Here is a 12,306-nt window from a genome sequence, read left to right as displayed (position 1 = left end):
GTGGCTTTGTAAATGGCAAAATGGGAGGGTCCAAATTCTCACAAAAGTAGCACTCATTTCCAAGAATGCAACCTGTTGATAGAATATAAAATACCGGTTTTAGAAAATATTGTGTTCTCAAGCACCTCTTATTTACATTTAATCACTATAAATACCAAACATTAAAGGAAATCTATGTTGCATTTTCAACTTGGCCAATGAGGCAATTCTGTTTTAGAAATGCAACAAGTATTGAGTTTCACATGAAAACATAAAGATTTCTGTTAGCATTACATCCTGAATTCCCGATTAAATTACTCTCTATTTGCCATTTTGGGCAAAAAGTCCATTTCAAAATAGCAACTGCCTTCACAGGAAGAAAGAGAACATCTTTTCCGTAATTAAATGCTGCCTGTCGGGGAGTCAGGAAGTCTCTGTATGAGACCGCCAAGGGGAATGTGTCGGCTGGTCTGACGCACACCCCTCTTCACACTTCCTGAGATCACCCAGAGTACTTTCGCCACTCAGTGGACTGGCTCTTGCTTTGCCAGATGTCACTCACAAATGTGCGTTCTCCTTATTTGATACATCCAACAGGAGTCCAGGAGACTCAAATAGGGAGTAAAAAGAAAATTTTAAAATCATGCAACATTAATGCACCATAAATACATCCTTATCTCTGGATTTCTACAGCATCTAATTGAAAAGAAGAAACCTAGGATTAAAACAGATTACTGAGCACTACCAGTCTCCAGAGATTCTGACTCACTGTGCTGGGGGTGAGGCCCGACAACCTCCACAGCTCATCATTTTAAGTTGCTATTCGTTCTCTCTCCCCCACTCCTGCTCCCTCCCCACCTCTCTCTCCCCCCCCTTACGCCCCTACCCCACCAGTCTCCCTTTCCTGTTTTATAGTTTCTACCACTATCTGACCCAGTAAATATTTTATTCCTTATTGTCTATCTTCTCCAATGAAACTTCCATGAGAGATGGATTTTCGGCTGTTCTATTCATTACTAAATTCCTAGAAAAGTGTCAAGCTCACATCAGTACTCAGAAAACTAATAAATAAGTGAGTGAAGAAATGGATAGTAGTAATAGATGATGATGAATAAACGAATGAATGAACAAATAGATGCTAAAACAAATTAAACTTGAGTTCTAACATGGGTTCAGTGACTAACCAGTTAAACAGCCCCAAGGGAGCTATTTCTGGTCCTCAAAAGATCGCTATCATTAGCTGTATAAGGATGGCATTGCTGCCGCTCTCCAAAGCAGAAATTATGTTACAGAAGGATGACATCATTTCCTCTAAGCCAGTCGGTAGGATAGTGGAAAAACCAGAAAGGCCTCTCTCTCAGAATCCAAATATAACGCCTCAACTAAGGCGTTGTAGTCAATAAAAAAGTTATAACAGAATTTAAGAATGTACATTTTTTAAAAGAATGTAAAAATTAAATATTTCTAAAGAGAAAATCCTTCTCTAAAATTATTCAGAAAAGGAATGCACACTCCTTAGCTTACTTTTTCTTTCCAAATGTTTTATCGCCTCTGCTCATTAAATTGCTGTGAACACTCACAAGTGTCTGTGGCTGAGAGAGAATGTTCCACAGCAGAGAGGAAACGACACGCCCAGTTTTTCACTAGAAAGTGTGGAACAACTGAATATTCATCCTCGGCAAAATTCAGAACGACCCTCTTGGAGACCCTGAAATTAGGATAATGCTGAGCGAAACGACGACGACGACACTACAAAACAGCATTCACCACCCTCCAGCCTAATTCTTAAGGACAAACTCACAGTCTCCAACAAACTCTTACAGACAGCGCGTTTTCCGTGGACGACCAAATATTTCCTTTTCCATGAACCACGTCAAACTCAACCCAAGGAAAATGGCAAGTGAATAAAGGATTTTTAAAGTGAAAAAGCTGCCATTCATTGGGAGAACCACGACTCAAGTGTCAGTCGAAGTGCTGTGTCAAACCCATGAGGCCCCCAGCCCAGGGGCGGCTTCTGGGCGGGGCTGGAGGACACCTGGACCACACGGGGAAACACCCAGGCACTGTCCGTGAGATGACAGGACTGGAGGTGGGATGTTTCGAATAGCTTTCTCAGCAGACACGGCCATTTAGTTCCAGCACTACTTACAAACTCATAGTCTCCGTCCTGGGGCACTTTCCAATCTGAAGAGTTCCTCAGTGGGCCTGGAGCACTCTTGCCAAAGCTGTTGATCTGATTCTCCTTTTCTTTCTGTTCAAAGTACTCAAGGAAAGATGGCTTTGCAGGCTGCATGGTCTCATCCCTTCCTGAAAACCAGAAAAAAAAAAGGGTGAAATGCATCTTAAGATTTCAGATAAGTGTAATAAATAGATCTATCTCCATCCAGGTGGGTGACAGCCTCTGGATCCATGGCTTTTTTTGGATGAGGCCTTCTTCAAAAATCTAATGAAAACTGTAAAAAAATGTACAAATGCTCACTGAAAATATTTCTCATACAATTTCAGAGGATTCACAGCCCACCTAAAATACATGCAAAGGTTTCCTCAGGGACCCTTTTCTACGGGGAAAGACTAGGGTGACACAGTGACTCTGAGTAAGGGGCAAAGAGTATTTTCTGGATCTCCTATAGCAAATAGGTCCTGTAGTATTAGACTGAAAATAGAAGAGCAAGCGAAATATTTATTACTCATCTACATACACAACATTCTGTACAGGCACTGCAGTAGGAAAGAGGAACTCGGTAGGACTCAGTAGTCACTTCCTTTAATAATCTGTTCGGTTAATAGGGAAATATGCATAAAAAGTAAGTAAATCAAATCTACCATATGAAATAGTATATAACTTTATTTTAACCTTTACTGTCTTTTATTCCATTACCATTTAGTCCCCGTACACTCCTTCGCCCCAGCCATTACCATACTGAGTCCATGTCCATGAGTTCTTTTCCCTTTTGGCTCAATCCGTCCCTCCCCCTCCCCCCCCCACTAGCTGTCATCTGCTCTCCATCTATGAGTCTGTTCCCATCTTCCCTGTTAGTTCAGTTTGTTCACTAGATTCCACATACGAACGCAACCATATGGTATTTGTCTTTCTCTGACTGGGTTATTTCACTTAGCATAATGTTCTCCAGGTCCATCCACAATGTCACAAAGAGTAAAACTTTCTTCTTTTTTATAACTGAGTAGTATTCCACTGTTTAAAGGTCCCAGAGTTGTTTTATCCACTCAATTACTGATGGACACTTGGGCTGCTTTCGTATCTTGGCAATTTTAAGTAACACCGCAATGAATGTAGGGGTGTTTATGTTCTGAATTAGTGTTTTGGGTTCCTTTGGATATATTCCCAGAAGTGGGATTGCTGATTCAAAAGGCAGATCCATTTTTAATTTTTTGAGGTATCTCCATATTGCTTTCTACAGTGGCTGAAATGTAATATGACTTTATTTTATTTAGATTTTATTTATTTATTTATATTTAGAGGGGAAGGAGAGAGGGAGAGAAACATCAATGTATGGTTGCCTTTCGTGCATCCCCTGCTGGTAGTTGGCCTGCAAGGAACCGGCCTGCAACCCAGGCATGTGCCCTGACTGGGAATCGAACCGCGATCCTCTGGTTCGCAGGCCCGGGCTCAATCCACTGAGCTATGCCAGCCAGGGCTTGTAATATGACTTTAAAATACCATTTATATCACAGCCAATCCTTGAAGCTGACTGGTCTGGGTAAGTCCCTCCCATTGACCTGCCAATAGCAACCAAGGCTCAACTACAAGAGGAGGGTGTACTTAGCCCACACGAAGGGTGCACCTCGAGTACCCAGCTTGGGTGATAGGGGAGGCTGTGCACTGGACCCTACAGGACACCTACTACGTTAGGCTATGCTACCAAGACAGGGAGTCATAGCAGCTCTACCCAATACATAGAAACAAACACAGGGAGGCTGCCAAAATGAGGAGACAAAGACACATGGCCCAAATGAAAGAACAGAACAAAGCTCCAGAAAAAGAACAAAATGGAGATAAGCAATCTATCAGATGCGGAGTTCAAAACACTAGTTACAAGGATGCACAAGGAACTTAGTGAGGACCTCAACAGCATAAAAAAGATCCAGTCAGAAATGAAGGATACACTAATTAAAATAACGAACAATTTATAGGGAGACAACAGTAGAATGAATGAAGCCAAGAATCAAATCAATAATTTGGAACATTTGAAGCAAAAAAAAAAAACCAATTAGAACAACAAAGAAAAAAAAGAATCCAAAAAAAAACACAACGATAGCGTAAGCAGACTCTGGGACAACTTCGAAAGGTACAATATTCGAATCATAGGGGTGTCAGAAGGAGAAGAGAAAGAGCAAGAAATTAGAAATCTATTTGAAAAAATAACAAGAGAAAACTTCCCTAATTTGGTGAAGGAAATAGATATCCAAGCCCATAGCTCAGAGAGTCTCAAATAAGATGGTTGCAAAGAGGCCCATTCCAAGACACGTCATAATTAAAATGCCAAAGGTTAGCCGTGGCTGGTGTAGCTCAGTGGATTGAGCACGGGCCTGTGAAGCAAAGGGTCGCTGGTTCAATTCCCAGTCAGGGCACATGCCTGGGTTGCGGGCCAGGTCCCCAGTGGGGGACACATGAGAGGCAACCACACATTGATGTTTCTCTCCCACTCTTTCTCCTTCCCTTCCCCTCTCTCTAAAAATAAATAAATAAAATATAAAAAAAAATAAAATGCCAAAGGTTAAAGATAAAGACAGAATCTTTTTTTTAAAGATTTTATTTATTTATCTTTAGAGGGGAAAGGAAGGAGAAGGAAAGAAGGAGAGAAATATCAATGTATGATTACTTCTAGCGAGTCCCCTGCTGGGAACTGGCCTGCAACCCAGTCATGTGCCCTGACTGGGAATTGAACTGTGATCGTCTGGTTCGCAGGCCCGCACTCAATCCACTGAGCTACACCAGCCAGGGCTAAAGACAAAATCTTAAAAGCAGCAAGAAAAAAGCAGTTAGTTACCTACAGAGGAGTTCCCATAGCACTGTCACCTGAGTCCTCAAAAGAAACTTTGCAGGCAAGAAGGGATTAGCAAGAAATATTCAAAATCATGAAAAGCAGGGACCTATAGCCAAGATTGCTCTACCCAGCAAAGATGTCATTTAGAATCAAAGGGCAGATAAAGAGCTTCTCAGACAAGAAAAAACTAAAGGAGTTCATCATCACCAAACCATTATTACATGAAATGTAATAACAAGACTTATTTAAGAAAAAGAAGATCAAAACTATGAGCAATAAAATGGTAATAAATACTTATCTATCAAAAACTGAATCTAAAAAAACAAACTAAGCAAACAACAGAGACAGAATCATGGATACGGAGAGGATTTTAATGGCTGTCAGGTGGGAGGGGGATGTGAAGGGATTAAGAAGTATTAACAGTCACAGAACAGCCATCTGGATGTAAAGTACAGTTTAGGAAATGGAGTAGGCAAAGAACTTGTACACACGGCCCGTGGACGTGAGCAGTGGTGTGGGGGTTGCCTGAGGGAGTGTGGGGTGGTGGGTGGAGGGGAGCAATGGGGGGAAAAGTGGACAACTGTAATAGCATAATCAATAAAATATAATTTAAAAAATAAAACAGCACTTACAAGTGGTTTAGGATAAAGTTAAGGGGGAAATGTAATATATACATAGTATGATATAAATCCTATAAAATAACATACATAGAAAAAATAAAATGAATGAAAAAATATACAAAAATGTTAATAGGACTTGGATAGTAGGACTGTAGGTGATTTTATTACTTCTTTTAAACATTTTTCTTTTTTTCATTTTAAATAATTTTTTTATTCTTCAATTACAGGTTACATACAATATCATACTAGTTTCGGGTACACAGCCCAGTGAGTAGACATTCATTTAATATACAAAGTAGTGACCTCGATAAATCTAGCACCCACCTGACATCACACATAGTTCTTTTAAACATTTCTTAAAAGAAGACAGTACAGGTTAAGTATAAATAGACAGCAGTGATCACACAAGTTGCATGGGCCCAGAAGATGGAATTCTTTGAGCTGAGGAGCTCAGGAAGGACACGCTCAGGCTGCACCTCGAACCATCCCTCAGAAAAGCATCAGCAGTCATGCAGCAGAGTGGGTAGGTAACAGCAGTTACCATATGAGAGCAGGAGACAGCAGTTACTACTTACGACTGGCAGTGATAGCAAGAATAATAATTTCACCTGGCATGGTCAAAAAACCTAGCCAGCTCAATGGACCTATTTCATATGTTGAAGTGGCTTTGGCTTGTGCTTAGGAGTCTAATACTGGGAAGTATAGCTTTTATTTAGTGCTTTCCATGACCCTGTAGGTCCAGAGAGCCCTTCTTCCAGAAACCAGAGAAAAAGACAAACGGTTCAGAACCTTAAGAAATGGGTGGGCTACGCATTTCTAGTACTCTAGGGGAGTACTAGAAATATTTGGGGGAGAACTTCTTCAGTTATATAAATAAACCAAAATAATACTGAATGTAAACTGTAATTGAAAAAGAAAATTAAAAAAAAAGATTACTTTGGTTTCAACCTATTTCTGAGCATGGTTCTGTGATACCCAAATAGCATTCCAATAAATTCACATTTACTTAAAAAAGAAGGAGCAGGCGATGGGGAAGGGGCTAGGAGAGAAGGAACAGCAAGTGTTTCTCCCATGGCACGCGTTCCCTACAATCTAATCTCCTGACCTGGCCTAGTCCAGTTTCAGGCCAGCAACCCAGCTGCTTTGCAGACATTTGTCATCGTACTATCTCTGTTGCTAAATTTAACAGCAGCCAATCCCAGATTTGCCCACTTCCAGCTGTGGCCAATAGCTCACTTCATTGTTGGTTGCCTACTCCGTTATCAGGAATTACACACAAGATTTGCTAAGACCAGTTGACAATTGTATTGAATGAGCATTTTGTCTTTTCGAGCTTACCGTTTAATGTGTAAGCTAAACTTAAGGTATTATTTTCATCACGTAGTTCTGAAGGAACTACAGCAAAGTAAAACTTGGGAAAATGGGGGTGTTTGGGACTTGCTGACAAACCAGGGAGCTGAGTCCTTCCCATCGGCGCCCTTCTCTGGGCCCACTGACTCTGCAGCAGGCCCACCCGTGGTCCTACACAGGGACGGGGAGTGCGTTTAGCGAGCCTGAGCCAAGCAACTGGTGACAAGTGAGGAATGCAGTGCCCTTTGACACAAAACACTAGAGGCCTCGATCAGCTGAACACAACAGGAAGTCTGGAAACAACAGAGAAGGCCCAGATGGGCACCCGAACAACTGGAGAGCTACTCGGAAAAAGATTAAACTGGAGCCACGCCTCATACCTTACACGAGGAGAACTCCAGAAGGAGGGGAGCTCTAATTATAAAAATGGAAACCATAAGCACTGGAAGAGAGCATGTGTGAATCCATTTAAGACCTGGGTGTGGAAAAGGCTTTCAAACTATGGCAAAAACCCAGATGCAATAAAACATGGATGGAGGAAAACCTTTTGTGTGAAGAAAACAGACATTTTAAAAAATTAATAAGCACACATGCATGATAAGCCAAGACAAATAGTGAACTGGAAGAAAACATTTACCGCAAATACCATAATTTTTAAAAGAATTTTCTTTTTAAGAAAATTTAGGAGTTCTTTATATATTAGGAACATAAGCTCCTAAAATACATAAAGAATGCTGAAAATCAAGGAAGAGAAGACCAAGAGAAGACAAAAGGGGCTGGAGACATGAAAAGACAGAATGTCACAAATATCCAATTAGCCCTTAAACCTGGAAAAAAAATTCTTAGGTTCACAGGCAACCAAAAAAACAAAACTACTTAAGAGATGCAACTCTTTACATTTCAGATCGGCAAAAATTCGAAAGCTTGACCACTCTCTGTTTGTTGGCTCGGGTGTGGGGACATGAGCTTTCCTACGCTGCTGCAGGGCGAAAGTACGAACCCTACGGGGGAGATCTGGCGATATCTAAACACCGAAACACGGAACAGGGGAAGGTACAGAAGACTCCTCTGGTGTCCTATTGAACGGTAAGGATTAACATGAACTACAATGCACATAATGTATTCGAGAAATATATTCTGAGCTGTGTTCATTAAAGGCTTTAAAGGAACGCCCTGTCACCAAGGAGCACACCAAAGGCTCAGATGTGGGTCTCTAAATACCATTCCCCACTCAAAGGAACTAAGACTTCTTAAGGGAAAGAGCTAGTTCCAGGTCAAGGGCACGAAAACTACAGAGTGGACCTGTGCATCTTTTTATGGCAAAAAAAAAAAGGCAAGCAAATACTCGAAACCTAATGGGGACCCATCAACAGGAGAGAGGAGCCACCTTGAGGGACTCCACTGGTACATTCTGGGACACTGAGCATCAAAAACAGGACTCTGCATAAAAAGAATCCAAGAGCTCAGGGGAATAATTTGAAAGGGAAGAAGGTCGGGCGAGAAGGGGAAAAGTTCTTTAGAAGAATCACTACCCGACAATTGTACGATGACAGCAAGAGAGAATATCTTCTTTCTTAGAAAACACACACACACAGAATGTCTCCTTTCTTAGAAAATGCGCACGCAATGTTGGAGAGTAAGTTGCGTGTGTCATCCACCAACCTCTCCTCATTACTTCCATCATCTCGTGTCTGTTCATCCATCTATCCTTCTGTGTGCAAAGAAACAATGACTGATATGAGTTCATCAGTAAATATGGCAACTTCTGGAGAGAAATAATAGGCAGTTTAAAATACGTTTCCCTATGGAACTGTTACAAAAACCATAGGCATTTTTTAAGAAAGCACCATATCCAACAGTGCAAACTGTGTAATTGGCGCCACGTACTTCCGTGGTGCTTCATTCATTCCCTTCAGATGTAAAACTGGTGGGTTTGAGAAATCCAGTCTCTAAAACAGGGGTGAAACACTAAACATGCCCGGTCCATGGTCTAATTCTAAAACAGCATAAAAAGCAAAGGAATGTCCGTTAAGCCAAAGTATAACCCTTTGTCTCATTTCTATCACTGTTACGTGAGGAAATGAGGGCATTTGCCCCTTCACATTTGAGTTCTCTTATTTAAGGACAACAGCCCTTCCTGACTCAGAGACTTCCAATATTTTTGGAGTTAGATCACCAGCCATTCTTAGTCTCTTCCAGCTGAGTGCTTCACTGATAGCTTAAGTTTACATGGAGGAGAGACTCCTCCTGCTGTGACCCACGGGTCTTTAAAAACTCCGTATCAGATTATATGCCACCTGCTCTCACTCTGATTCTTATAGACTGATAATAATTCTCAGTAAACAGATCCGCATTACTATCACAATCAGTACTAAGGTATGTTGTTTGCAAAAGTGGACACAATCATTTCTTCCCGGTGCCTTTGCCCTGTGTAGTGCCCTCCCACAATGACTCTGGGCCTGGCCAAGGGGACTTGCTTTGGCCACTGAGACGATGGCAACTATGTGAAAAGCGCTTCTGTGTCCTACTACCAGGCAAATAAACCGGGTGAGCCTGCAGATGCTGAAATACCACGTGGAGAGAAGCCTTGGTCAACAGATGCCTCAGCTGAGGCCTTCCTAGGTCGGCCAGCGCCAGCTGCTACGCACCAGCTGACCTCTGAGTTTTGAGGTGATGCAGCAAAAACTAACTCACAGTATCTGTCTGTCTTTCCCTCATTCACACACACCACTCTGTCTACAAGAAGAGTGCCATTCTTTGGGAACTCAAGTTCAAATTCAACTTACATGTAATGGATGCCTTCTAAGTTTCCAGCTTTTTACTAGGTACTTTCACATGAAGTTCTCATCCCAATTTCACGACCACTGTGTAAATAAGTACGAGGGAAGAACACGTGCACTTGTCAGGCACCTACTAAGTGCTCGAGTCTTTGGGGCCCTATATCATTATTCCCACCTAATAGGTGAGAAATTTTCTGAAGATTTCAGGGCTAGTTACCATCAAGGAGGGAACACAAACCCTCACCATTAGGCTTTCAGTCTGCTTTGCTGCATCTCATATTGCAGATTCTCTAAAAACAGAATGAAAATTCTTCACACGTCAGAGCTGCCATTAGGTCGAGTGCAGAGAGAGCAGGGGAATGGAATTTTCCCAGTAACCTCATCTCCGAAGTGTTCTTTCACCACTTTGGAGCTCGAGGCTCCAGGCTGCTGGGCAACAGCCTGCTGGTGCTGAAAGCGTAAAAGAATCTTCCAAGCTGATTAAAGGCAATGCGCTCCCCAGGGCTTCAGCGGCCTGATGGGCTTTTTGTTCCAATGTGAGCTGGGGCCTTTTTCCAGGTGTATCTCCAGAAATGAAGACGTTCAGTGGAATGATAATGCCAGAAACCTGAAGCCTCAGGGAGAGCAGAAAAATCAAACTTTGAAAATAGCCGTGTCTTGCTCTGATTCTTTTATCTGATGGAGGAAATGCATGAATTCCTATACTCGGACTGGCCCATTTCTCTTTGTAAGCAGCATCTGGCTGGCTAAATGGACAATCTGTCTAGGTCCGTGGACAATGGGGTGAATTCATAAGCAACTGTAGCTTATATTTACTTTCCTTTGAAAAAATGCTAGGTTAAGAGCAGAAGGACCCAGGTGTCTATCAACTGATGAATAAATAAATAAAACATAGCGTATGTACTTAAAGTATCATTCAGGAATGAAATGGAATGAAATACTGATTCATGGTACAATGCGGACGAACCTCAAAAACATTATGTTAAATGAAAGAAGCCAGTCACGGAAGACCACCTAACAGTATTCTATGACTATTTCTATGAAATGTTCAGAATAAGCAAATCTGTAGAAACAGGTTAATGGTTGCCTGGGGCTACAGGGTTGGGGTGACTAGGCAGGATGGTGAGTCACTGCTAAAGGATGTGAAGTTTCTTTGGGGAGTGATCAAAATGTCCTAAAATTAGATTGCAAACAAAATAGGCTATATCCACACAATGGAATATTATTCAGCCACAAAAAGGAACAGTGCATCTATATATGCTACAAAATGGGTAAACCTTGAAAACGTTAACCTGATGAAAAACACCAGACACAAAGGCCACACTTTGCACGGCCCCTGTATATAAAATGCCCAGAACAGGCCAGCCCCGAGGGGCAGAAAGCAGATTACCAGCTGCTCGGGGAGAGGGCAGCGGGGAGTCAGAAGCGACTGCCACGGGGGCTGTGGTTTCTTCGGGGGGCAATGAGAATGTCTGGGACTCGGCGGCAGTTGAAGTTGCGCAACCTTGTTAATACACTGAAATCCACAGAACTGTAACTTCAAATGGTGAGTTTTATGATGTGTGGATTATGTCTCAATTTTAAAATAGTAAAATTTTAAAAACTGGATTACGGGGATGGTTGTGCAACTCTATAAATACACTAAAAACCCCACTGAATTGTATTTATTTTTTATTTTGGTTTTTTTTTGCATTTCAATAAGTTTATTGAAATGTGTATCCCTTAGTACCAAATAAAATGGCAGTTGGCTAGGTTACTTCTGCCAACTCAGAATTAACATGGGTGAAATCAAAATGTTGCCCTGTATCAGCCTTTTGGGAAAACTGAAACGTTACCTACAAAACGCTATTTACACAAGTATAAGATATACTGTGGTTTTTGGTTTATTTTACAGTGCCTATTTGCCCATACCACAGCGTCGAAAAGCACAGTCATTCTGCGTGCAATTCACTGAGTAACCATTTAAAACTCTCCTAACTCCGTATATCTCCTTTATATGCACTGACTTAATAGAAAATTCTGGACACCGCCTCAGCAACCTCATGATGGTGAAGACGCGTGTTTACTTAAGACTTCCTGTTGGCACCACGGGGGAAATTAGCAGAAGTACATTCTCTTCATTTTAGAAAAAATTCTAAGTTAGAAACAATGGCAGTTCTATAAAAACGGTCCTCAGTAACAACTTCTGAAGTGTTAAATCACGGAATTGCACACTCAGAAATGAGTGAATTACATGGTATGCAAATTATATGTCAATAACTCACTTAAAAATAGCAGGACCTCGTTTCTCTTCTAGTTCTTTAATTTCTGGATTCATACGCACTGTAACGTAACGCCAAGGTCGCCATAACTGGGAAGGGGCTCGGCCGAAGTCCGAAGCCCGTCTTTTCCTTCGGAAAGACCATCTCTTAGACATCTCTTAAACTCTATGCCCTTCCCCTTCAAACATTCATTTTTAAGACTGTCACTAAGTGAACTGCAATGGCCAACCCACTCTCTCCTTAATTGTTCCAAAAGTAACTCTTTTCTACCTTACTAGTAATTAATTCTGTTTAAACTAGAACACTGCCC

At 41.5% G+C, this 12,306-nt stretch overlaps 1 protein-coding gene across 1 annotated transcript in view; it reads right to left on the bottom strand.

Moving 5' to 3' along the window:
- STK4 (serine/threonine kinase 4) overlaps positions 1–12,306 on the bottom strand; it is an 86,722-nt gene that overhangs the window by 36,555 nt on the left and 37,861 nt on the right. Inside the window, exon 10 of the mRNA XM_037044140.1 lies at positions 2,129–2,286. Coding sequence (XP_036900035.1) covers positions 2,129–2,286 — 158 coding nt within the window. The remainder of the gene's footprint in view (positions 1–2,128; positions 2,287–12,306) is intronic.

Source organism: Sturnira hondurensis, unplaced genomic scaffold (genome assembly GCF_014824575.4).
Source record: "Sturnira hondurensis isolate 20B ecotype Veracruz unplaced genomic scaffold, ASM1482457v3 Scaffold0004136, whole genome shotgun sequence".
Classification (NCBI taxonomy): domain Eukaryota; kingdom Metazoa; phylum Chordata; class Mammalia; order Chiroptera; family Phyllostomidae; genus Sturnira; species Sturnira hondurensis.
The sequence above is the reverse complement of the archived record's forward strand: the minus strand, read 5'-3'. Positions and strand labels throughout refer to the sequence as shown.